The 25,664-nt window shown below is 33.7% G+C and overlaps 1 protein-coding gene across 1 annotated transcript in view; it reads right to left on the reverse strand.

The window, feature by feature from the left end:
• Nucleotides 1-25,664, reverse strand: part of TRHDE (thyrotropin releasing hormone degrading enzyme) — a gene marked incomplete at its 5' end in the record, with an annotated part of 360,848 nt that overhangs the window by 9,674 nt on the left and 325,510 nt on the right. Inside the window, 3 exons of the mRNA XM_084255346.1 lie at nucleotides 17,167-17,274; nucleotides 17,748-17,845; nucleotides 19,699-19,846. Coding sequence (XP_084111472.1) covers nucleotides 17,167-17,274; nucleotides 17,748-17,845; nucleotides 19,699-19,846 — 354 coding nt within the window. The remainder of the gene's footprint in view (nucleotides 1-17,166; nucleotides 17,275-17,747; nucleotides 17,846-19,698; nucleotides 19,847-25,664) is intronic.

The following is a 25,664-nucleotide window of genomic DNA, read 5'->3' on the forward strand; positions in this document are numbered from 1 at the left end:
AGAAGGGCTACATCAGGGGCCTCCCTGGTGGCACCAGGGGTTAAGCACAGCACTGTGAAGCTGTCCGTAGCCACTGCAGCACAAGTTCGATCCCCAGCCAGTCAAGGAGATACCCACATGGCACAGCAGACTTCGCCTGATTTGCCTGCTGCTCCCCTCAGCAGTGTACTTCAGTCAATCTGCCTGTTCTGTTCCCCACTCTGTCTCTGGTGAATCCTCTCACCTCCTGCATCTCTGGCCTGTACTCCAGTTCTTGTATGCATAAAATAAACCAATCTTAAAAAAAAGAAGGGCTACAGCAGGAGAATGTGCCCTGTAAGAAACTGTAGGTCAATTTTGTTAGCAATTGTCTCATAATACTAAAAATTTGATTATGAGATAAAATACATACATGTTTACATATATAAGCTGAATCTTGTTGACGGGCATTGAAAAATCCCCACATCCCACCTACAAACAGGGCAGTATCTATTTAGCAGGTCCCACTGCCTAAGGTTCATGCAGACCCTGGGGAGAGCAAGAGCAAAGCTAATTAGTCGCGGGTCACAGCTATCATTTTTCTCACGTCTCTTCCCATTCCACCAACCCTCATCTTTCTTACTCGCCCACCAGATAAAGACTCCATGAATAGTTCACAAGATCATTTATACTCATCTTTGAAATAAAACAAGATTGTTGAGCACTGAATTTGCCAAGGGCCTTCAGTTCCCAATGATTTTCATTGTTAATGAAACCCCCTTTTGTTGCTAAATTTGTAAAGATGTTCTAATAACATTTTAGCAAAATGATTGCTCTGGGGACAGTTTAAGATCTCTTTGTAGAAACCAAAGTCATTAGGAACAAATGAAAAAGCTCATTTGTTTGTAAAGCATGAGTTGAAAAACCCACAGAACCCATAGTTATGAACAGTACAAATGAGTCCTGTGAGATTCTTGATATCAGGATTACAGGAAGAGAGGGGCCCTTCTCGTGAACATGGAAATTGTTTATGAAAATGTGACTATCCCCATGGTCATTTCTCTTTAACTGCTGCCTCCGATGTAAATCTTTTAATGGAATTTTATCATCTGGGAAGGAAAGCTGTGCTTGTTTTTCTCTAGGTATATATGGTACACATCCTATATAAGAGCAGTGAGCTGGCCTCTCCTAGTTGCCTTCATAGGAGATAAATGGGGTAATGCTTAGCCAAAAGGAAGTGCTTTTATCTTTTCTAGGGAACAAACATGCTGAAATTATTACCTAATTAGTGTACTCTCTACTGTATTTTTTTGTTCCATTCTCATTTTAAATAGTATCACGCTAGAGTTCATTTTTATGATAAAAGTAATAAAAGCATAAAAGTTTAGTGTATCACTTTAACATACTTTAATTTTTGTATTTTGGTGAAATATTTAACTTTTCTATTTAGATAAAAGCAAATGTCTAAAAACTAAACACTGTGGATGGAAGTTTAAAAATTAAGTAGGTGGAAAAATAAAGGTATATCTATCTTAGGAAATTTTTTTTTCTGCGTTAAATAATATAATGGTGGGAAGACACTAATACTTAAAATCACCATAAACTGGTACTTTAGTTATTAAATGGAAAACTGTGAAGTTGATCAATAAATTAAGATATATAAATAGGAATACAAATATTTTGCTATTAGAATTGTCTCTCTGCTATTAGGTAAAATATCAGAACCATCTAAAATAATAAACTAGTTTAAGACATGAATAGAAACTGAATAATGGCAATATATTAAGATTTAATCATGTGGTAAAACATTATTTAATATGATGAGACATTACTAAGGTCAGACTCTCTCTCTCTCTCTCTCTATATATATATATATATATATATATTACTGTGTTAACTTTAAAATATATATGTAAGGGAGAAAGAATGAAATGATAAGAGAATATTTTTCCAGAATTTTATTTTTTAAAACATGCCTTTTTCTTATATCCTTGTTAATTTTTGACAGCACATGATTTCTCCCCTCAAATATGGTCACCATAGTTCTCCCGCCACCAAAGCTCATCATATTCCCTTGTGTTTTTTGTGTCTTTTGGGTAGATTCCTAGGAGTGGAATTGCTGAATCATATGGTAGATCCACTTTTGGTGTTTTTAGGAATCTCAACACCATAGTGGCAAGTAAAAGAATATTAATAATACTGTCTCTCGGTTGGGAGTTATGGGTAAATCCCTTTTAACAAAAAATATTTTAAATTTAATAATTTAATAGCTTTTATAATTACTTTGGGATACATGATAAGTAAATGTATAATTACATTTATAAAGATAAAATTCTATTGCTATTAAAACATATTCTAATATAGAAAAATACTAATGTATAATATGTAGCAATAAATCTGATAATATGGTTAAAATATCTCTCATAGGAAAATTATACTTGCAAAAGAAAAAATCACACTATTTTAAAATATAAATTTTGATGCCTTATCCTGAGATGGGTCTGTTTCTAAGCATGTTCTCAATGGACCTAATTTGACCTCTAGGTATGGTTGAGTCAAGTCAAGGTCATTGCTTTGGCTTCATTTTCATCCTAATTGGAAAGGACTAAACTGCATGACTTCTAAGGTCCCCTCCTGCTTTCTAAGAACAAGATTCTTTTTATTAGGCATTGTATTAACACTGAAACATGAATTTAATTATTTCCAAAGACAATGAAAAAAATTTCTCAACTCACTAGCCTCTTGAAGAGTATCTCTTTCTTTCAGTGACACTTCAAATGCCATTGATATAGAGTAGGGCCTCCATTTAACTAATTTTAATTAATTTGCAGATAATTAATTCATTTGAATGAATGTGTGCCTACTCTAAAAATTAAAAGACTACTTTGTGTGAGTCTTTCTTACCAACACTAAAATTCCTTCTGCCTTTTAAGTACTTGTACTCTTACCCCTACTTCCAGGGAAACCACTTTGTGACTTTAAAATCAGACAGAAAAATAACCAGCATGAGCAAAGGTTGAACTCGTTCAGTTTCCTCTACCAGTCGCTTATTCTGAGACCTTTCTTTAGTCCCTTGTTTGCTGCTTGAATAAAACTTAAAGCTGTTTAAAAAGAAATGAGTGCCTTTTTGCACCGGTATCACTTTCTTCAACTGAAAGATGGGGACAATAATTTCTTACAGTGCTTTTACAATTATTAAATGATATGATGTGTATCCAGTGCTTAGCACAGTGCCTAGCACATATGGAGAGCTCAGTATAAGCTGTGTCTAAATGATGTCTGTAGCCCAGTGGAGGGGACTCAGAAAATTGTATCAATATATGGCAATGAAATTCCTCCTTATTACTTTTATTACAATTATTACTAAGGTGAAATGATAACAAATATTCCTATCTTTCCCAAATGAGTACTGGACTAGAATGAAAGCAGAAATAAAACATGTAGACAACCTTGCTAAAAGTAAATAAATATATTTAAAAAGAATGAAAATAAACCTTAAGTTTAAGGCATTACAACAAAAAGGCACTTTTAAAATCCCACCTAAATATACTAGCATACTTGTCAATTGAACATGCCACTGAGTCCCTTTTAAAATCTTGGAAGAAAGCAGAACAATTGTTTCTAGTATTACTCCAGGTAAAGGACAGCAGAGTCTCAGGTGAAATGTGAAATCAGTGACTGGAAAGGCCCCTGGACAGCAATGCAGCTGGCTAAGTACCACTCGGGAGGCAGCCAGGGATGCTCTGATCTAGGGGATCCTCTCACTTGCGCCCAACAGTGCTGCTCATTCCTCTTGAATCTTAAGTATAACAAAAAGGAATACTATTGGGCCTCCCTGGTGGTGCAAGAGGTTAAGATGCAACCTATGAAGCTGTCCACAGCATGTGCAGCACGAGTTCAATCCCCAGCCAGGGAGATAACTACATGGCATAGCAGACCTCTCACGCCTCGCCCACTGCTCCCCTCAGCAGCGTATTTCAGTCAATCTGCCTGTTCTGATCCCCACTCTATCTCTGGTGGATCATCTCACCACACCTCTGGCCTGTACCCCAGTTCTTGTATGCATAAATAAATCTTTTTAAAAAAAGAATACTATTGTAAAACCTAGGAACAAAGGTAATTCAAAGCAATCTTCAGTGCCCTTTAGATCTCAAAACCTAGAGTAGGAGAAATCTGGAGGAGAAAAGACCACCTATATTTAAAATTACTGTGTTCTGAAAGGATGTTCAATACCTCTTTATTTTAATTTTGCATATTTTGGAAGAGGCATAGGCTGATCTTTCCATATGAAAGGGCAAAGATTTCTCTTCCTCTTCTAGGAAGAGAGGACTCATTTTAACTCTTGACACACTGAATGTATCAAAAGATTATATTTTAAGATAACAACACTGCTTTTAAATAAATCTTATAGTAAAAATTAGTGTAATTTGAAAGGGATATTTATTTAAAATAAAATAATACATATGAAGTGATTTTTTTAAACATTAAGTCCCATGTATAAAAAGCAACTATTATTTTTACAGGCTGGGAAGGCAGAGGGATGGTGAGGGCTAAGTGTCTTATCTACAAGACAATTTCATAAAACATAACTGCTACAGTAAAAAGACATAAAACATTGAGTGACCCAGACAACATAAAAGGAAGAGCACCAAAAGAAGGAAACTTCAAAGAAAAGGTAGAAAGGCAGAAAGAATACAATGAGAAATACAGAGAAGCCAAAATATTCAGAGTGATGATGATATAAACAGGCATGAGAAAGACCTAACAAAAGGCAAAGGGAAAAGAGCAAATAATTAGAAGAGAATTTATAACCTCTCTAAAATTCTTCTTTCACCTGGATTTTAAACATATTCTACAGAAAAGTTTATAACACTGTTGTTTAATATTTCACAACTCAGAGTGCTTATCACATGCGGAATCAATTATACCCATAGAAACTAAAAAAAAAATCACACTGCTTTATAAGTAGAAAAATGAAGATATCTATGTTGATGACTCACTCTAAAACAGTGAGCAGCAGGCTGCTAGTATAAATAGCTCTAAAAGCATAAGATAATTTAAAATTTAAGAGGTATACAGTTGTAGTAGAAGTTGTGAAATAGTTGATAAATTGCCCTATTTATAGAAGACTGTGTTAAAAATGCGATGAATTGTTTCCTGATAATTGTATACCTATTTTCCATAGCTTCATAACTCTATTCTAATATTTAAGCCTCTTTTTTACTCAGCTGTGGTTAAAGCACAGTAAATCTAAGTGCCTGCTATAATATGAAGTCTAAATATATGTATAAAAAATTAATGGTGTTGTCTGAATCAAAATAATTAGGAATCTGTACTTTAGGTTAACTATTAAGATGAAAGATAATGACAAGAATGACACATTAGATACAATAGCAAATCCATAAGCACTGTTCTCATTCAAATCATGACCCAGGGCTGAGGGTTTATGAAAACTCCACTAGCTGATATTAGGTTCCATCTCAACACATAATATTTATTGCCCAGGAGTAATTTATAGCAACAACCATCACCTTTTGTATTCTTCATGCAAAGGTTGACAATTACAGAGATTTATTGTATCCATAAAAATACTACATCTATAAATGTGAGGGCCTGTGCAAAAGTGGTTTACCTTCATCTCTAATGTACTGTCAAGATCACTGAGGTTAACAAGGTGTTTTTCCAACCTGGGAAGAAACAACTGTGACAATATTGTTATTTTTTTAGGCATAACCACTATTGTTATTTTTTTAGGCATGACAACTAAGTTGTCACCAGTAGGCAATGAGTAATGTGTTTTTTTGTTTTGCTTTGACCAAAGTAAATTTGGGGGGGGGGGTGTTTTAACCAAAATATATTTCTGAGGGCTTTCTTACTTTTAATTGATATTCATTATATAAGAAAATGCTATGCATTATAAAAATAGAGACTTTTTATTCATCAAATCCTGGATGTTCTATGTCTTCATAGAAATATACCTTGGTCCTCCTACTATATTTTTATGTGAAAAATTGGTGAAATCTATGATGAACTTCATATATGTCTCTGTTTGAAGGTATAAAAACAGTTATAAATTCAATGAAAGACAACTTACTTTAAAGTAGCTATGAGGATCTAGCTCTGTTTTATGAAGTAATAGAAAATTATTGAAAACAAAGCAATCTGGATTTTAGAGAAAAAGGGAATGATGTAGTGGATGAAAAAGTTATAACATATCCTAAAGGCATATTTTGCATTGGGGAATGAATTAACTTAGAAAACATTCTTGAAAAAAGTTGATGTGAGGTTTATGATTTTGTGAAATAAATGAAATGGATGTGTGCACATATGTATGTATCTAGAAGATAATGGTTATAGCATTGTATATATATATATATATATATATATATATGAAGAGAATGAGAAAAGTGTATGTGGATGCATGTATTATATATTAGAATAAATTCAGCTAGGATTATATGAAAATAAAACAGTAAATTCATTTTTTAAATTATTCAATTGTAGCAAGAATCTTAAGCCATCAGAAAGAAAAAGATAGGTGAGATAGGGCAAAAAGAAGTACCTAATGTTGTTGAAGAAATATCCTCAGTGCTAACAGCAAGGTTAACATTATTTTGGGAAAATATAGAAGGAATTTCTTTAAAGTGTTTGGTAGTTGCTGCAATAAATTTAATAAACTTTGATGTTTCCGAATGCATCAATATAATCTGTACATAAAATGTCATGGTGGCTGAAAATAATTTTGTTGGTGCTTCAGCTCTTAGTAAAATCACGGTAATGATTCCTATTGTAAGTGTAATCAACACTGCTCCCTGAGTTGCCCATGTAAATCTATATTCATGTGGCACTTGTATGGTGATAAACAGTCAGGCAGTTAAAATAGGGCTTTTCTATAACTAATCAATAGGCATATCTTTTGATAGATGACAAAAAAGTTCAATAGTGTTATATCTGAAATTGCTATAATATTAGGAAAACAAAACTAGTATGATAGGAAAATTACTATTTGCAGAAAGGTGGGAAAATCAATTATACTAAAAAGAAAAAAGTTAAATCAAGTCATCTTCAAAGGCATACTTCTGTAAAAATGAAAATACCTTGAAAAAACATTATTGACAATTTGCCTCTACACATGACTAGCAAGTACAATTTTTAAGTAAAATATGAGGAAAAAACAAGTTTAGAAAAAGGAACAAGTGTATGATTATTCCAGTCTTTTGAATATAAAATTACAAATGCATCAAAATTACAACCTAAATGTGACTACAAATATGCACTTACTGGAGAAATATTAGTTCTTAGGTCAATGAAAATTATTTCTGAACTGTAAAAGTAAATTAAAAATATATACAGATTGCTTAGTCCCTCAAGTAGGTCATTAAGTCGAATACTTAGCCCATGATGGACTGAACTGCCCTAGCATGTATTGTAGCTACTACTTAGGTACACATAATAAAAAACTTCTATGTATATAAATGGTGAGTCAGGTAGTGAGTACTGCCTATGAAAAAGATTTCCAGTTTGACAAATTCAAAGAGGAATTAATTCTGATAGCAATCATACTAACTACATCTCATATATACTTTTCTTCTACATAACTTTTCCAAATATTTCTGTTTACTCAAATCTTACAAAAGAGCTCCCCTAAAGCTTTGATGAAGGAGCATAATCAAGTAACTGAGATTTTTGCTCTTCTCAGCAAATAAAAACAAAACAAACTGATTAACTGAAAAAAAAAATTAAAACTTTCAGAGGTTGTTCTTGGGTCAGTACAGATTCTGCACATTCAGCTAAACATTTTTGAAAGTACTAAGACATTCTTGAGAAATGATGTGGAGGAGGAAGGTCATTTTTACACATTGTCCTGCTGCTTAACAGTCTCCTTTCCCTCTTTGCCTTAGTGAACTTGTCTCTTTCCTGCAGCCCTCAGGTAAGTGTCATTCTGCAGGCATGTCAACCTCACTGACAGGTCAAATGTCCTTTTCTTATAGATCTCAATTCTGGTTTCTCAATACAGTTAAAATCTTACAATATTTTTAGGACATCTGGTTTGTCTTTGTCTATCTATTGGACTGTAAGCTTCTGGAAGGTAGAATTCATATTCTGCTCATCATAGGATCCTTAATTCCTCTGAACATGTCAGGGTTATGGCCAAGACTTAAAGCATATTTGGTATGTGAATCAAATAGAGCAAATGTCTAAATTAATACCAGTTAACTAAATTAAGTGGACTTCTAACTATGGAAGAAATAAATAACAATATTATATTTTATAAATAGAACTGAAAGAGGCCTCCCTGGTGGCTTAGGGGTTAAATCTCAGTGCTATCACTGCTAGGGCCTGAGTTTGATCCCCGGCCAGGGAGCTAACCCACATGGCACAGCAAATCTCTCCTGTCTCACCCATTGCACCCCTTAGCAGTGTATTTCAGTAGATTCACCTGTTCTGCTCCCTACTTTATGGTGAATCTTCTCACCCCCTGCACCTCTGGCCTACACCCTACTTCTTCTACACAAAAGTAAATACATAAAATGTTTGAAACAAAAATAGAACTGAAAGTTAAAAACCAAGTTGACTATCACCACTACCCAAAATTGGACTGGTGAATTTGGCCCTATAGCACTGCATCTGTCACTGTGAGAAATGCACTCTTATTAAAGATGTTGTTATTTAGTTTTAAGAACTATTACAAGTGCTATTGTTTAGTTTTAAAGAACCACAGAGAGATAAATTGATAAGATGTCAAAGATGGTAATGATTTCAATGGTAATAATTACTCCAGAGGTTCCCATGCCACTTTTTGCTTTAGAGACCCCCCAAGGGTAATGTCTAACTCTCTCAGCTGGGATTATGCAGGCAACAATTCATAACTGGGTGGCCAGTGAGTTACAAACTACTAAACAAGTTTATGGACAAGTTGTAACTATTAAAATGCATAGTTTCTAGGGTAGAAATTTGATGGAATGAAAGTTATTAAAAGTAAACAAAAATATGTTTCTTCAAGTTTTGCTTTGGGGGAAACTAGCCAAATGTACTTTTAAAATCTGCATTACAAACATTCAAGCAGGTAATTCACGATATTTTTTCCCTCACTGCAGTAGGCCTAGTACAACAAAAATTTAGGGTGGAATTCACACACAAGATGCATGAAATTCTCTATTAATAGTACCCTCACTGTGCACAGTAATAAATAAGGACCTAGCCAAATAAATTATAGGGTAGGATGTGATATTAACTCATATACAAGTAGAAAAATGCAATTCAGTTTTAAGCTACTTAACGTAATCCACCAAGAAATAGCTACCTCGTACAACATCCATCCTAACCTCTTAGAAATTAAGAGACAAATAATTTTGGATATTTTGACAAAAACAAAAAACATTGTTTATGCCAGCAACTGATAAAGAGAATAATGAGTTGTAAAGCAGTACCGGCTAATATAGTAAAATAATGTTCTGAGTATAACATTTAAACACAGGTGAAGCTATAAAGTACTTCTGAAATAAAGACAAAATTGAGGGCAGGAGTTAAATTTTTAGTGGAAAATGACTTAAAGTAAAATTAAGAATTGTATAAGGTTCTTGAAGATCTGTATTAGAATAAATTTCAGAGGCAAATTTTTAGCCAGTATACCAATATTATATCTACACATATGAATATTTTTAAGTCACTATATAAAATTGTTTGGATTTACAGCAGAGGATTAATAATTAGTGAAAAATATATATATGAAGATTGGAAGGAAAGAGGAAGTAAAGCAACTTCTAGAATGTACTGTAAATGTTAAGCTTCCAGGGCCACAACTCATACCTGGGTTATATCCTGCTGTTCAGTGTTGGGACGTCTCCATTGTTAGCCTTGAGCCTGCTCCCTGTGTTGTATTTCCCCCCTGGACAATCTGATCTACCTCTCATTGTTTCCAGTTTTACCCACACCCTAGCCCAGTGATTTTCAAAGTGAGTTGTTTGTAACTGGAAGAAATGGAGGCTTTTTCAAGGAGTGCTAAGTATATGGGTGGTAGTATGGCAATCAAGTTCAATGTTCTGAATTTTCATATGGCTTCTTTTTATAAAAATCCAACTTTCATTTTCTCTCATTTTCCATGTTAAGAGCATATTTCTGATTCATTCACTTACATCTTTGAAGGGTGCATTATACTGTAGTACCAAATAAGAGAAAATTCTAAATATCAATATTGATATCCAAAAGTGAATTTTCTAATTTTTAAAATATTTTGCTTTCAAAAATTTGAAGAAGGGCAGAATTAAGTGGTAGGATGGAATTCAAAATTTTAGTGATTATTATGTATTTTCTGGCACAAACTTGAAACATTTTAAAAATTCGTATCCTGTTGCCATAACAAGACACCTAACATTCTTCACTATTTTTATGCATAAGGTTTCTTACCACTTTAACATAAAAAATATGTATAGAATTGATGCTGAAACTTTTCTCATTCTAGTAGTGAGCAACATATATCTGTGAATATATAAACTAATTGGAAAAGACCAATTTTTCACTTTTATATGTAGCAACTACTTTTGTTTTGAAATTATGTATCAAAGTTTGCAATGTATTTATGCTAAACTATGTACAAGAAATAATTGTAATGAAAACTCAATTTACAAAATATATTAACAGGGTTTTATAATGACATGGAAATAACTGTGTTTGAATATGTGGTATGTACGCATTTTTATCACAGAGGAATATAATAGGGTGACCCAAATGGATTTTCTACCAAAAATGCATTATTAGACTATAATTTGAGGGAGAAGAAAAGAATAATATGAAGTTTGTAACTAGTAAATAAATGCTTGATTATATTTTTAAATGGCTAACTGGGTATACACTGTTTTGATTGCCATTTGGAGATCTTGAAATAATTCTACCAAAAAAAATGCCTATATGTTAGAAGTTAAATTCTTGCAATTATTTAAATGTATGATAGAGCATTTTAGATATAGACTTAAAATGCCCTTTTAGGTAATTCATATGCATAAAAGTTTGAGCCCTGTTGTATTATTCCAGTGTTGTCATTAAGGTCTTTCTCTTGCCCTCTCTACTCAAACACCCATTAACTTACCACCCTTCCTCAATTATGCTAAAATGTGTCCATTTTTCTTCATTTCAATGACCAGCTCTGGAGGTTATCTCTGATCTGGTCATGTTCCCACATGAGTCTCTCAGAAACACCATAGATCTCTCTCTGCTTCCACTTATTTGAGCTTCATTTTTTTTTTTTAGTTTTTAGTGATGACTCTTACATTGTATAAGGGCAAAAACCCATATTCTCAACAAGCCACAGGGGCTGCCATTAGTTGGAGAAAGCTGCATTCCCTGACAGTGAGCAACATGGTGAATTCTTAGTGTGTGTGTGTGTGTATGGTGAACATATGAACACACACCCTTGAACTCTGTAATCAGAAGAGGACCAAAAGTGAGGAATCATGAGGGAATTGTATGATGTTCATTCACAATGAGTATGAAACCTTCAACCTCAGGGTGATGTAAATACTGGTGATTTGGGGGCAATGTTCTCAACAAGGATGAGATTCAGAGAAGTTAACTGATTTGTCTAAAACCACAGCCATCTAATGATACTAGCAGTGAGCCGAATTACTTTTCCTAGCTCTCTGGAGATTTGGACAGCCCTGTACTTTCTCTTACTCCATACAGACTCCCTGCTGTGTTCACTTATCCACTGGTAACTGGACCCTGCAATGGGAGACCTAGCTGATCAAACCTTAGCCTATGAAAATTGATAGTAGATCAAAAAGCAACATAAAGAACAGAGAGAATAAGACCATAATGACTAGGAAATTTGACATTAGGCTAATATCTATATTCTAGGGGAAGAAAACGTGGTTTTTGGATAGTCATATACACACCAGAAAGAAAGAGCCTGACATGTCTGTATCTGTATATTCTTACAAAACATATGCAAACTTTGATGGACAGGGAGCAGATAGAAAGGAAAAGAGCTTATTGGAGGCTCTTTACACTATGAGATAAAAAGGCTGGTGAGAGAACATATATGTACCATAAATAGCAGTCAATTAAGAGAAGCAGGGACGGGGGAAGTAATATTTATCTGGATACCAAGACAAGCAGTATTTTTTAAAACACAGGGGAAAAGAACAAATGTCTCCCTGCTCCTAATTAAGAATCTCTATGGTAATATTTGTTTTATATATTATGTTACTAGTCACATTCTTATACGCTCAAAACTTAAAATTCACAACACCTATTACATGGTGGTCTAAACAAGTAATAATCAGAGATAATTAATGTTATATGATTTCTTCTGAGGGTCAAATATTATATAGGCATTCCCTTTTAAAACTCCCATTATTTTTTTGGTTGGTAACATTATTACCATTTTTCAGATGATGAATAAAATTACTTTTTTAAGATCATTTGGTGGACCAGCTGCAGTTTGAGTGCTGGTGTCCCTGACTCTGAAGTCAGTATACTAGCGATTCTCAAAGTGTGTCCCCTGGAACAATAAACATCAGATCAGTATCAGCTGGGAAATTGCACAAAATGCAAATTTGTGGGCACCGTGATAACTACTAAATCTGAACTCTGGGAGAGTGGGGTGGAACCCACAAGCTTTTAAACAAGTCCCCCCCGCCAGTAACTTTTCTTCATGATCAGATTTAAAAACCACAGGCTCATGCCATATCGCCTTCATAAAACTGCTACTTAGACTTAATACAGAGAGTGCTGGAGTCTTGTTGAGTGTCTGTTTTGTTTTTACCACTTTATACAAACATATATTACTGACACATGATTATTTCATGAGTTAGAAGACAGACTGATCAGTTTGGAAGTGGACACCTAGATCCATGATCTGTTGTTAAAGAATCTTGGCAAATCACATAATCTTTGTGAGTTTTAGATCTATCTCCTATAAAAATAAAAATAAAAAAATGATGAGCTCATGGACAAAAAGCACTTAGCCTTATGCCTGAAACAGCAAATATTCCTTAAAGCAAATATAATTTTCATTATTATCATCACTTATGCCACTAATATTAGTAACATTATAATTAATTGCATGAATAAGGAAGTTTATGTATCATGTAGGCTGCAAAGCTCCAGAGATGCTCTTCTACTTATAGATTTTATTATGGAATGACCTTAATTTTTCCATGTTTGAAATTAATTCCCAATTCATTCCAATTCAGTAAGCACTTTTGATTTCCTACAATTCTCAATATAGTCTGTTGTTTCAGGGTGTTTTTTAGAGTGATGAAATCAGTTATCAGTGTATATGTTAGGGAGGTATATCTATTGAAAACTTAAACTATTTTAAATCTTCACTCTATTTGGGTTAATGCTTAAAATTGAATCTTTTAACATTATTTGCAAAATAATACATTATCACAAAATTAAGAAAATGGGTTATTGTAGACATACATGTAATTTCAGGTTAATTTTTTTATTCAAAGAAAACACCCTATTGCCATACTGTGATCTCTATATAATTAACTATATAATCTCCATAGTGTTTTAATACAGAGATTTTCAAATAATTCACATGCAATATTAATATATTCCTTATATTTTATTCAATGTAGCTTAAGTCAATTATTTCTTGTTTATTGGCACCAACCAGCAAAATAACCAATTTCTGTCTGTTTTATTATGCTTTCTATAATACAAAATCACTCTCTTTTCCGTCTTTTTTGAGAGTAAAATTTTCAGGTTTCACAACCTCCTCTCATAGCTCATGTTTTCAAGATCTTTTTATCATTTGTATTGTTCTCTACAAAATGCTCAGTAACTTGTCTCTTTTCTGAAATGTGGCATACTGCTGAAATTTGTCCCTAAATCCCAGCCTAACAAGACCTGAATGTAACTCAATTCATTTTTATGCATGACATCACCATTACAATTCATCACACTGTAGCATTTGAATATTTTAACAGAGATAAGAATGTCGACTCATCCAATTTATCATCGACTATAGTGCTTGAATTTTTCTCTCTGTTGCTGCCATCTCTAAATTTTCATTGCACTTTTTGGTTCCATTAACCTGCCCTGCACCAACTTTCACATCCATGCCCTTTTCCTAAATCCAGTGTCACTGATTTGACCCTAATTTATCAATCACCCCAAATATTTGTAATCCCTACTACATGATTTATTGTCATTTAGATTTATTACTATAAATCTACATGTTCCAAAACATAAGTATACTACTATATTGACTTTAGTTTGTTTTTTTTTTTAATTTAATTTTATTTTTTATCTATACAAGCACTGGATACAGTCAGACATGCGGGAGAGTGAGATAATTCGCCAGAGCCAGAGCAGGGAACAGAACAGGCAAAACAACAAAATACACTGCTGAGGGGAGCAGTGGGCATGGCAGGAGAGGTCTGTTGTGCCATTTGGGACCCTCGCCAGAGGCCGGGAATTGAACCAGCACTGCAGAGGTTGCGGGCAGCTTTGCAGCCCGCTTTGCAGCCCAGTGCTCAACCACTGCGCCACCAGGGGAGGCCCTAGTTTGGTTTTTTAAGATGATTTTTAAGATTCCAGTTCAATAAAAAAGTTTGTTTCCAGTTAAGCAAACAAAGTAGATTGATCTGTTGCTTTTATTTTTTTTTCATCTGTTGCTTTTAGAAAAAGCTATAAAGCAACATTGTACTTCCTTCATTGACTCAATTTAAAAGTTAAATTCAGCAGCAACTATAGGTGTGCATTATTGTTTCATTTTTAAGCTATCATTCAAAAAAGACAGATTAAACCTCTGATCTTCACAAATAGGTAACTCAGTGGGTGTCATGTACCTTCACTATAGGAGGTCACTTAAAGTGTGCTGCCAGGGCCATGGCATGTGGTTGGTTGAACAAATTTAAGTAAACAGTTACTTTCACTTAGCTTGTTTGGTTGGTCAGTTACAAAACAAAGCAAAACAGGAGAATATAAAAATGAAGAAAATCTCAAAAGAACCTTAATGCAACTAGGCCCAAATTTAATTATCTTGTTACAAATAAATTCCAGTTATCAAAACCCAAATAAGCTGATGCCTTATATATGAGTTTTCATTTATGAAGGAATTATGGAAGTGATGGGTTGTTTCAAATTCACATGTCAAAAATTACTACACTTATTAAACTAAACATCAATCCATGTTGGATCGCCTGGAAAACCCACCTTATCTATTCATACACACCTATCCCTTCCTCCTGTTCATCTACCAAACATCAATCCATGTTGGATTGCCTTGAAAACCCGCCTTATCTATTCATACACACCTACCTCTGCCTCCTGTCCATCTAACAGAGTCCAACACATCATTCATGATGCAGAATGTTACTCTTTGAAGGTAACCCCTTCCTGGTTTGTATTCACACCATACTTATGCTTAGTGCTACTACCCACAGTACCTATATACATTTACAGAGCAGTACTGTCTATTAATTTTGAATTCCACCTCTTCTTTTTAGCTACCCAAATATACAATTTTGTTAACATAAATGGATTATTCAAAAATACCAATTTTCCCAATTGCTATATTTTTATATGTAGGAAATTATATTGGCTTGAGTTCTCTCTGGAGAAATTATGGAAAGTCAATGTTATAAGTGCAATTTTAATAAAATGGTAAGAAAAGTTTAACATGGGTAAATTCACTAAAGTTTAAAAATAAGCATTAACTGAGAAAAGGCCATGTATCTGTAGCAAAATAAAACAAACAAAAATATCAAGCAAAAGGAGACCGAATTAGAGATAACAATCTAATGTGTTTTACTTTTCTTCTCATATATATATATAATATATATATATATATAATAGTAGATCTTTTCAAAGAACTTGTATTGATTTTGGATAAATGTTTGTTTTGATAGCCTAATGATATGTATTAGAATTGAAGTAGGTAGTAAAAAGCAAGAGAAAAAATATTTATCATTTTCAAGTCAAATTATTTTAATAGATTTCAGAAGACTTAACAACAAAAGTTATTAGCAAAAGTTTTAAAAATGAGGATTGTTTAGTTCTAAAGAAGACTGATAACAGGTCTAATCACAGTTTTCAAGTATATAATGGATCAATTGAGAGATGATAGTGATAAAATACTTTCCTTAGTTCAGTATAAGGCCAGAAACTATTAACTTAAAGGGCAAACAGGAAAATGCTAGAGAAGGTGAGACAAATTATTAAGTAATATAGTGAAAAATTACCTCAGAGAATTTCAAAGCAGGATCACCACCCTTTGGGCTAGAGTCAGTAAGATAATAAATTTAAATCTAAATAATTCCTGGCAAGGCATATGCCAATTTATTCCTTAAGTAGGTTATGCTCTTGGTGGTTTTCCGTTCATCAACAGCAAGTCCTTTTTTCTGTTCCCAAGTGGTCATCCCAGTAAGTCACAGGACAAGCCCACTGTGTCACAGAAAATAGAATCATCTGCAGAAATTGCTCTCAGCTTCTCCCCTGATCCCTCTCTCCTTAATACAGTGGCCAAGGACTGGAAATGTTTAGAAGTTGCCTAAAATGTCAAATGAAATTGAACATAAAGTTGTTTTTGGAAATATAAAGACACCTGAGAATGTTTTAAAAACAATAGTAGTAAGATCACTGATCTTTGATTTACTTTTACGTTTAATATTCCTTTCATAAACATTTTAAGTGACATTTAGTATATTTCTTATCACAAGTAATTATATTAAATAATTTTAACCTATAGTCTGCATTCAAATACAGTATTGTGAAATTCCAAGATAAGATACAAGTTTAAGATTTCTGTCAAGGGTCACTGAAGGAGTAAAGATCTTTTTCATAACCCTTTCGATTTTCATCTTTAAAATCAACATTTATATGCTACTTTATTTATATCATGCGATGGCAGTTGCTTTATGAATAAATACCACAACCTTTATAAAGAACTTAATGTTTGACCTAAGTTTAATGACTGGTCTCATGAGATAGCAAAGCTATCAAAATTAAAATAAGCCAATAAATTATATATGAAAAATAAGTATCCTGATTTTAAAAGTTTAAAACTGGATAAAACATTGCAAAGATAAGTGTATTTTGGATTTCATGCTGTTGTCTTGAAGATTGTGAACCTGAAACAATGTTTTTCAGTGTTTTACTCTTGCTTTTCTTCATTTGATGTAATGTAATGCATCTGCTGAGAATCTTAAAATAATATTAAATGATATCAGAAATACAGGAACTGGTTCAACTTACCTGTTTCTGTTGCTGGAAATCCAATCTGAAATAAGTGTTGATGCCTGCTGGTGACAGTGCTTGTTACCAAAACTGCATGCCAGCATTATAACTTCTCTGCGAAGTTCTCTAGGTATTATTAAAAGGGAAAAAAAAATCAGAAATAAAAAGCAGTGTTAATATCTGGAAAGGGTAAATCCTCCTCACCTAAATAGTAGTTTAGTAAATAACTAGCACAAAAATGGTGTTTTGAACCAAAAATCCTATTTTGCTGAGTAAGTGACAATTAGGCAGGCTAGAAGTAAAGCATACCCAGAGTCTTCTCTGGAAACAACGCTACACACAGTGAGAGGTAGGGGTTCAGATCTCTACTTTACCAAGAAAAGCAGGCCTTAAATTAAAACATGGCAAGGAAATGCCTTTGTTGTCAGTACCAGGTGGTGGGTACTGTGCTACCCCACAGAAGTACTCCCAGGAAAGAGAAATGAAAGATGCAGAATGAAAGAAAGATTGTCCTATGCTGCTGAAGTCACAGTGGTACTAGTGGTATGTTACTGTACAGCTCTGGAAGGGGGGAAGCAAAAAAGAAAATGAAACAGTACTCATGTTGGTAAGATGCTTGAATAAGAGATCCATTAAAATTGTTTTTTGGCCATCCAAGCTTGATGTAGGTTGTTGCAACTTGCTTTAAGATATATTCCTAAATGGGAGATGGGAGAAATAAAGGTAATATCAGGTTCAAGCCACTCCATGCTTACAATACAATAAAATGAAAATATTTTGTCTCTCTACATATATACATATCTCTTAAAGTATTAATAAAATTGGGCATCAGTGATGTTCCATCATAATTTTATGCAACTTAATTTTTTTAAATATAGAAAATAAGGATAAGATACAATTGCAGTGATGGAATCTACTCTTTATTTCTTATTGAACAATTAAGTAATTTTTACTATTAAATATTTTGCATGACAATTTTTGTAGTGAAATGAGAAAACTGAAAGGTATTGATATCACCCATGCATACAAATATACAAATGTATGTGGATATAGTCTGTGAAAATGAGCACACTATTAGTGTTTATATGTCTTATTTCAATAGAGCATATTTAAGGCAAAATTGTTATGTAGGCCCAGCCAATAGCCTGGCATTATTGAACCTGACATACTCAGAGCCCTCTTCAAAATGATGATATAGTATTTCAAAGTCAACAATCCATTCAGCTAATGATATATTTAATTTTTTGTAGCAATATAAGATATGCTCTTCTCAGTTTAATGTGGTTCTTGAATTTTGTCAAAGGAATGAAAGTGTTGAAATTATAGTAAAAGCAATTCTTAATTTTTATTGAAATTGAGATGTCTGACACGATACACTATTCTGAAGTACAAATATATATGCAAAAATGTATTTTACATTTACAAAAGTTTAATATTATGTCTGTTAAGGAGAAAAGTGTAATATGACTTTCTCTAGCAGATAAAAATGTTACAATAAATGTAATGACACATTTCTTTGTGTGTCTATTACAAGGGCTTAGATAAAACTGACAATGATAACAGTCAAGTCAAGATTATTTCAAATTTAAAAAATATTATAACAGGTGTTATTATGTGCCTAGGAAAGTGATGAGGATTAGACAAAAAGAAGTAATTCTAATGACCACCAGACAATTTGGATGACTCTAGTAAACATCTCATGTCCAGGCGATCTAGGGCCAAGTAATTCCAAATGTGTAGGTTAATCAGCAGAGCCAATCAATCAAAATAAATAGGACGATTTTATAAGACACAGGATAGACTGTTAGTGTAAGTAAAGGAAAATGAAAGTGCTCAAAGGCAATATTCTCATATGCAAAGCTTCACTGGTGAGAAGAAATTTAGGAATGAAAGGTCATTAGTGGTACTAAATCCTAATCTAATTCAAAATAATTATTACATTAGATCAGCGCAGCAATTCTGGTTCACCAGGTGTCAAGCTTAGGCAATCTGGTCAGGTAACATTTTGGAATGTTTGTCATGTCTTCCTGTCTATTTGGATTATGTATTGTTTGCTCTCCTGTATCCCCTTGGACCCAATTATGAATGGGCTTTCGCCTCAATGTTGATCTTATCCTTGTTAATTAAGGAAGTGAATTGAATTCACTATGCCCTTTTGGATAAAAATAATGATTCAGAATCTTTACTGAAACCATCCATATTCTGTTAAGATCTTTAGGATCGCTCTACCCAGGGTAAGTCCTTTGTGAACAGAGAGCCCTTTAACTCTTAGAAAGTAAGTTTGAACTTTAAGGATTTGCCACATATATTTGTTCTTAAATTTTGAAGCATTTAAGCTTAATTGACACTTTTAGGCCAGAACAAAAAGTAGTTTGTATTAAATTTTTCTTCAAGTAATTGTCACCAGAGTTACATAGAAAATCAGGACAAAAATGATAACACAAATGAGAAGAAAGAACTAAATGAACTCAGAATCAGTTGAATACAGAAGATAATGAGAAAATAGTTTATCTTCTGGAAATAAGAAAGAAGAAAAAATATTTTTTTTACATTGAAGACATTGTATTTCTCCATGCGGTCCAGTAATTTATCTAGAGGATAAAGGGCTCGGCTGGCAGCATGCCAAGGAAGAAAATCCTTCTCCTCAGACAGGTATCTGATAATCTCCAGGGGAATATTCTGAGGCAAATAGCCAGCTCTGCACAGTCAAAAAAGTTAATGTTAATTATATGCAGAAAAGATACATGATGAGCAAAAATGAAGATTTTACTTATGCAAATAAAAGGCAGAAAGCAAGATTCATCAAGTATAAAGTATACTCTGTGCTATAGAAATAAAACACCTTTTAAATATAGTCCCACTTAGGATGTCAATGTTCCTTAATATATACAGAGTTGATGTCAAAAATTTACATGAACACCAAAATATTAGAAAGCATATTTTTAACAAGAATTGTGGAATTTGAATAAATTCAACTCTAGGTATTTTCCTGCAAAGAAACTCTTCAGAGGTCACAACTAATTGAAAATAATTATTACTGAAGCGAATTTTCAGTTTTTCAAGGCATTCTCTGTATTTTTCATGTAGTTATTTGTGATGATATTGAATATATATCATTTTCAAAAGGATGATCCAATTAAAGTCAGGCAACTTACAGTTTTGGCTGTATCTATTATTACTTTACTATATAAGTACATTTCAAACCCACTTGTTTTAAATTTTAAAAATTCCTTTCCATTATACTTAAAAATCAGAGTTAGATTAAAATAACCAATATTACAAAAATGCTAATAGGCCCTTCCCATTTATTATTTTCTTTTCAAAATAGATACATGGCACCTTGAGAACCAATATCAGATTCTTAGGAAAATATCAATATATAGTTTTTTAAAATAATCTGAATACATGTTGCCCATATTTAAAGAGGACTCCAAAAAGGAAGTGTATATCTCTAGTCTCCAGTAGACTTCATATAAAATCCTTGCAAAATAAGTGATTACCCATAGTACATTAAAGAGGGTATTGGGCCTCCCTAGTGGCACAGCGGTTGAGCGCTGGGTTGCGAAGCTGCCCACAGCCTCTGCAGCGCCAGTTCGATCCCCGGCTGCCAGTCGAGAGTCCCACATGGCGCGCAGACCTCTCCTGCCACCCACTGCTCCCCTCAGCTGTGTACTTCATCACTCTGCCTGCTCTGCTCCCCACTCTGGTGAATTCTCTCATCCTCCCCCGCCTCTGTCTGTACCCAGTGCTTATATAAGTAAATAAATAAATCTTAAAAAAAATTAAAAAATAGAGGGTATTAAAATTGTGAAAAAGTTTATAAGGTAGAATATGAAGCTAGGCTTTTTGTGATCATAATGTAGCATACACAAATGTTAAATTATAATCTATACATCCAAAACATATAAGTCAATGCTACCTTTTTTAAAACAGTGCTACTAGCCTCGATTTTACATATATATGTATATGTTTTTATACATATATATAAAGTGACAATGTGGATCTTACTAGATTTTTTTTGAATTAATAATTCAACTTAGTGATGACTTTTAATGCAGGGAACAGATAAGTATGAAAACAACCAAACTCCAGTTACCTCTGTTCTACACATTCACATTAGTGTTCTTTAGTAGCATCAAGAAGTTAGATGGGGATCTCCCTGGTGGCGCAAGGGGTTAAGCACTGCTCTTTGAAGCTGTCCACAATCTCTACAGCATGATTTCGATCCCTGGCTGGCCAGGGAAATACCCACAAGGCGCAGCAGACCTCTCGTGTCTCACCCACTGCTCCCCTCAGCAGTATATTTCAGTCAATCCACCTGTTCTGCTCCCCACTCTGTCACTGGTGAATCCTCTCACCCCCCCCGCCCCCTGCATCTCTGGCCTGTACCCCAGCTCTTGTGTGCTTAAATAAATCTTTTTTTAAAAAGTTAGATGGCTTTCTTTATTGTGTTTGGTAGAGAAGTACCCTACCAAGGGAAGGGTATTGGACAGGGAAGAAGTAAAATCTTTCATATTCACTTAAAATAAGTGAAAATAAGTTTTCTCAAGATGGTAAAACAAATTCATAGGTGAATAATGCAATTGTATTTAAAATGTTCATAATAAAAACCATTCTGAAGACTGATTTTCATTCTAAAAGTAGCTTATAATTTTTCAGACTTTGTTATGTGTTTTTCCCAAATTTTTAATACTAGATAATGTTAATTAATGTGATAGTATAAATTTGTCTCTGCTAATATAATCCACATATCACTGATTATATAAATATATAGTCCAAGATTTTTCTAGAAGGCATATCTTTGTTGAAAAATTAATGTACTAAAAGAAAATTTAGTAAGTAGCTAACTTATAATAAATCTTGAAATAGATATGGAAAATCTGCAAAGTTGTTTAAGTTTATGTTCTCACAGATTTAAGCATACTAGCTTATGTCAGTTACAATTTAGTGTTTTATTTCACCTCTACAATAACTAGCAAGCTTGGTAAATAATAAGATTACAGATTAAAAAAAGGTGACACAAGTTATAGAAAGACTTCAACTTGAGAAGGAGGCTGGGACTAAAGTCTGGAATCACTTATGCTCCCTATACAATTAAGACAAATAAACCCAGTCTCTCTGATACTCACAGATTCCTTATCTATGAAATAGGAAGGTTAAATTAGTAGTTATCTTTTCTAGATTTAAAAAGCTTTAATTTGAACCTATCTAAAAATTTAACCTGCTGAAAAATTATAATATGGGCATAATTTGTATAAAATTTTGAAAAGGTACTTTGTGATTTCATATCCTCATTCTTCAGTTATTTAACATGTACAAGTCTAAGAGGCAGGATTTAGATCCTAGTGTAAAGCAAATAAAAGCAAATCTGATAGAAATTCCAAATAATGAAAAGGCAAGTCAGGAAAAGCATTCACTGAATAGAGAAATGGAACAAGTTCTGTTTGAGTCCTTAAGGCATAAATCACGAACTGCTCCACAAAATCCAAACTCTTCTCTATTTCCAGGAAAGACCATAATTTTTTTTTTTTAAGATTTATTTATTTATACAAGCACGGGTGAGAGAATTCACCAGAGCCAGAGCGGGGAGCAGAACAGGCAGACTGATGAAGTACACTACTGAGGGGAGCAGCGGGCATGGCAGGTGAGGGCTGTGTGCCATGTGGGACTCTTGCCAGTGGCTGGGGATCAAACTGGTGCTGCAGAGGCTGTGGGCAGCTTCACAAGCCAGTGCTCAACCGCTGTGCCACCAGGGAGGCCTAAGACCATAATTCTTATGTCTTTGGTATATGGCCATGTGATTAAGGTCTAACCAACATAATATGAATGCTCTTCACAGTCAGGGTTAGTGCACAGACATCTCTCATTAGCTCGTCCATGTTCTTTTCCCTGAAATGAGTCTTCTATGGTGACCTTGAAACTCTTATGCTGAGTGTAATAGAAACCACCTGGGTCTCTGGGTAATTGTGTGTTTAAGTATAGTTCTCATATTGAGTTCCATTATATGAGCATGAAATCCACTTCTATTGTGTTTGATCCAAATACATGTTGAGACTATTTTTTTAAAGCAGTTAACCTTCTCTAATGCAATCCTCAAATAGAACAAGAAACAGATTACACACAAATTACTCTCATTTTGCGTTGTTACAAACATATGTAAGTAATTACGTACTACATAATTTAATATACTTGCATTTAACCTACTAGATCAAAATATGTAGCTACACTCAATTGGACAAGAGGATTATCAGCTTCATTACAAAATTAAAGCTTGTAAGAGATAATGTTGGTGAATAAGTTACCTAGTTTAGATATGTGTTTGTGTAATTGGCTGGTAATGATATCTGTGATTACTACTACTGATAATGCAATCAATATAGGGAAAGTGTGTGGAATCCAGTGAATGGAACACCACATTAGCTTAAAGTAATCAGCCCAGTAGGGAGCACACTTAGGGTCCTGATGCTTAAAGGCAGTTTCCCTAAATTTGCATCATCACAGGAAATGTTGCTAGCAAAATGGGGAAAAAATAGTAAACTTAAAGAATATTTATTGTATAACAAAGTATCATTAATATTTTAGGAAGAAATTGTAGATGATACCTGTCTTCTCTACTGTTGGGGCAGGCAGGTTGTCATAAGGAATGATTTAGGAATCAAAAAAAGACAATGGGAAGAGAAGCAAATGAGGAAAGTTAAATAAATAGAAGATTATCCAAAGACAGCTCCACAGTTCCTTCTCCCATTTTTCCCTGAGTTACACATAAGCCCCTAACTCCTCCTCCTTCAATTTACTGGAGTTTGCAATGAAATATATTTTTAGTTATATAAGAAATATTTTTTATAAGAAAGAGATTAAAGGCACACTGTTTTAGTTGATGCTGAAATGCATTGGTCTTAGCTGACTTTATTTTCACCTATAACCGAAGATACCTTCCTGTGACTAGAAGGGAGGGTAGGGATGGGGATAAATGGGAGGAGGGGGGTCCAATGGTCTATGGTGCAGATTTTTTGGTGAAGAGGTGTAACAACATAGATCTGAGTGATGTGAACTTATTTCCCTCAATCATATGCAAAATTGTAAACCAATGTTACCTCCTCAAAAAAAATTCTCAATCCCTGTGAATGTTGAATCTAGGATGTGCTAAGATAAGTGGTGTGTACACTAAAATCCCATTTCATTGTGAATTTTCTTTAAAAGAAATTTGGCTTCTGAGTGCTTGAAATTTGGGGGGGGGAATTAAAATTATAATCTACAGACTCATCAGAGCATCATAGTTAACTCTTCATTAATTGAATATTCATTTAAAATCAATAAACAGCCTACTGCATATTTCACAATATATGCAGAAGACACTCTCATTGCCCCTTAGGGCACAGATTTTTAAAGCAATTGCTGAAATGCTTAATTAAAAAGTTTACTGGGTTTTATCTATTATTCTTTATTATTCATTATTAAAAGACTTTATGTGTTCTCAGTAGGGAGGTCCCGTGGGGCAAAATGAACACTGTACTCGTCCTTGGAATGCTGCAGAATAAAGAGGGAAATACATAAGGCAGGGATCTCTGTCACCCAGTGGTTCATTTGGTTAGTTCCTAAAGATAAAAGGCTACTGCTCAGGCATTGATGAGCTATTGCCTGCACAATGGAAAAGGAAGTTGCTTATTAGTAAGTCCTTAAAATAAGAAACAAGAAAAGTTGCAGCAAAATGTTCCCCCAGTCACCCTTTTGCCTGCCCCTCCTCTTCCAGGAAGTCTTCTCCCAAACCTGAGTTAGGCACCAGTTTTCTGGACTTTCATAACACCTCCATAGCAATCTTGTTCACAACAGTTATTATGATGTTTATCATAAATTTATTTTAATGTTACCTTTTTCATTTACTAGACTTAGATTTGTAAGGAAATGAAGCATGCTTTACCTGTCTTTTAATCTTCTTGATTAATACAGAATCTTGTACAGAATAGGAACACAATAAATGTTCCTTAAACTAATTAAATTACTGTAATAATTTCATAGTCCTTAAAAACAGGAGCACTTTCAAGTATATTAAAACAAACATCATAATTTTTTAAATTAGCATTTTTTGAAGGTCAAAAAATACCAGTAGGATAGGAAAATTCTATGTGAGTGATATTTATAGTATTTCTGCTCATCTTTTTTATTAAAGAGACACATGAAAGATAAGGTCTTTGCTATCTAGCCAAAAGCTTTGAATAAGCTAGTCTATACCAAATAAAAAAAGCTTATTGCAAGTGAAAAAGCACAGATGTACACACACACATATATACTCACACACAAACATACATACATATGTATATACATAATTTTTTCCCTGATTAGCAAATTACTTTCCCAGAACCATGCTATTTTATACCATGTATTTAAATGAATTGATGGAAGACTTAGAAATCTCTTTCTTATTGTCAGGAAATTGACAAGGGTGAACTACATGATTTCTTGGGTTCCTTCCTAAGTATATATTAAAAGTCCAGAAGTAGTTTATTGCAAATTGTATG

Source organism: Talpa europaea, assembly GCF_964194135.1.
Source record: "Talpa europaea genome assembly, chromosome: 15".
NCBI lineage: Eukaryota > Metazoa > Chordata > Mammalia > Eulipotyphla > Talpidae > Talpa > Talpa europaea.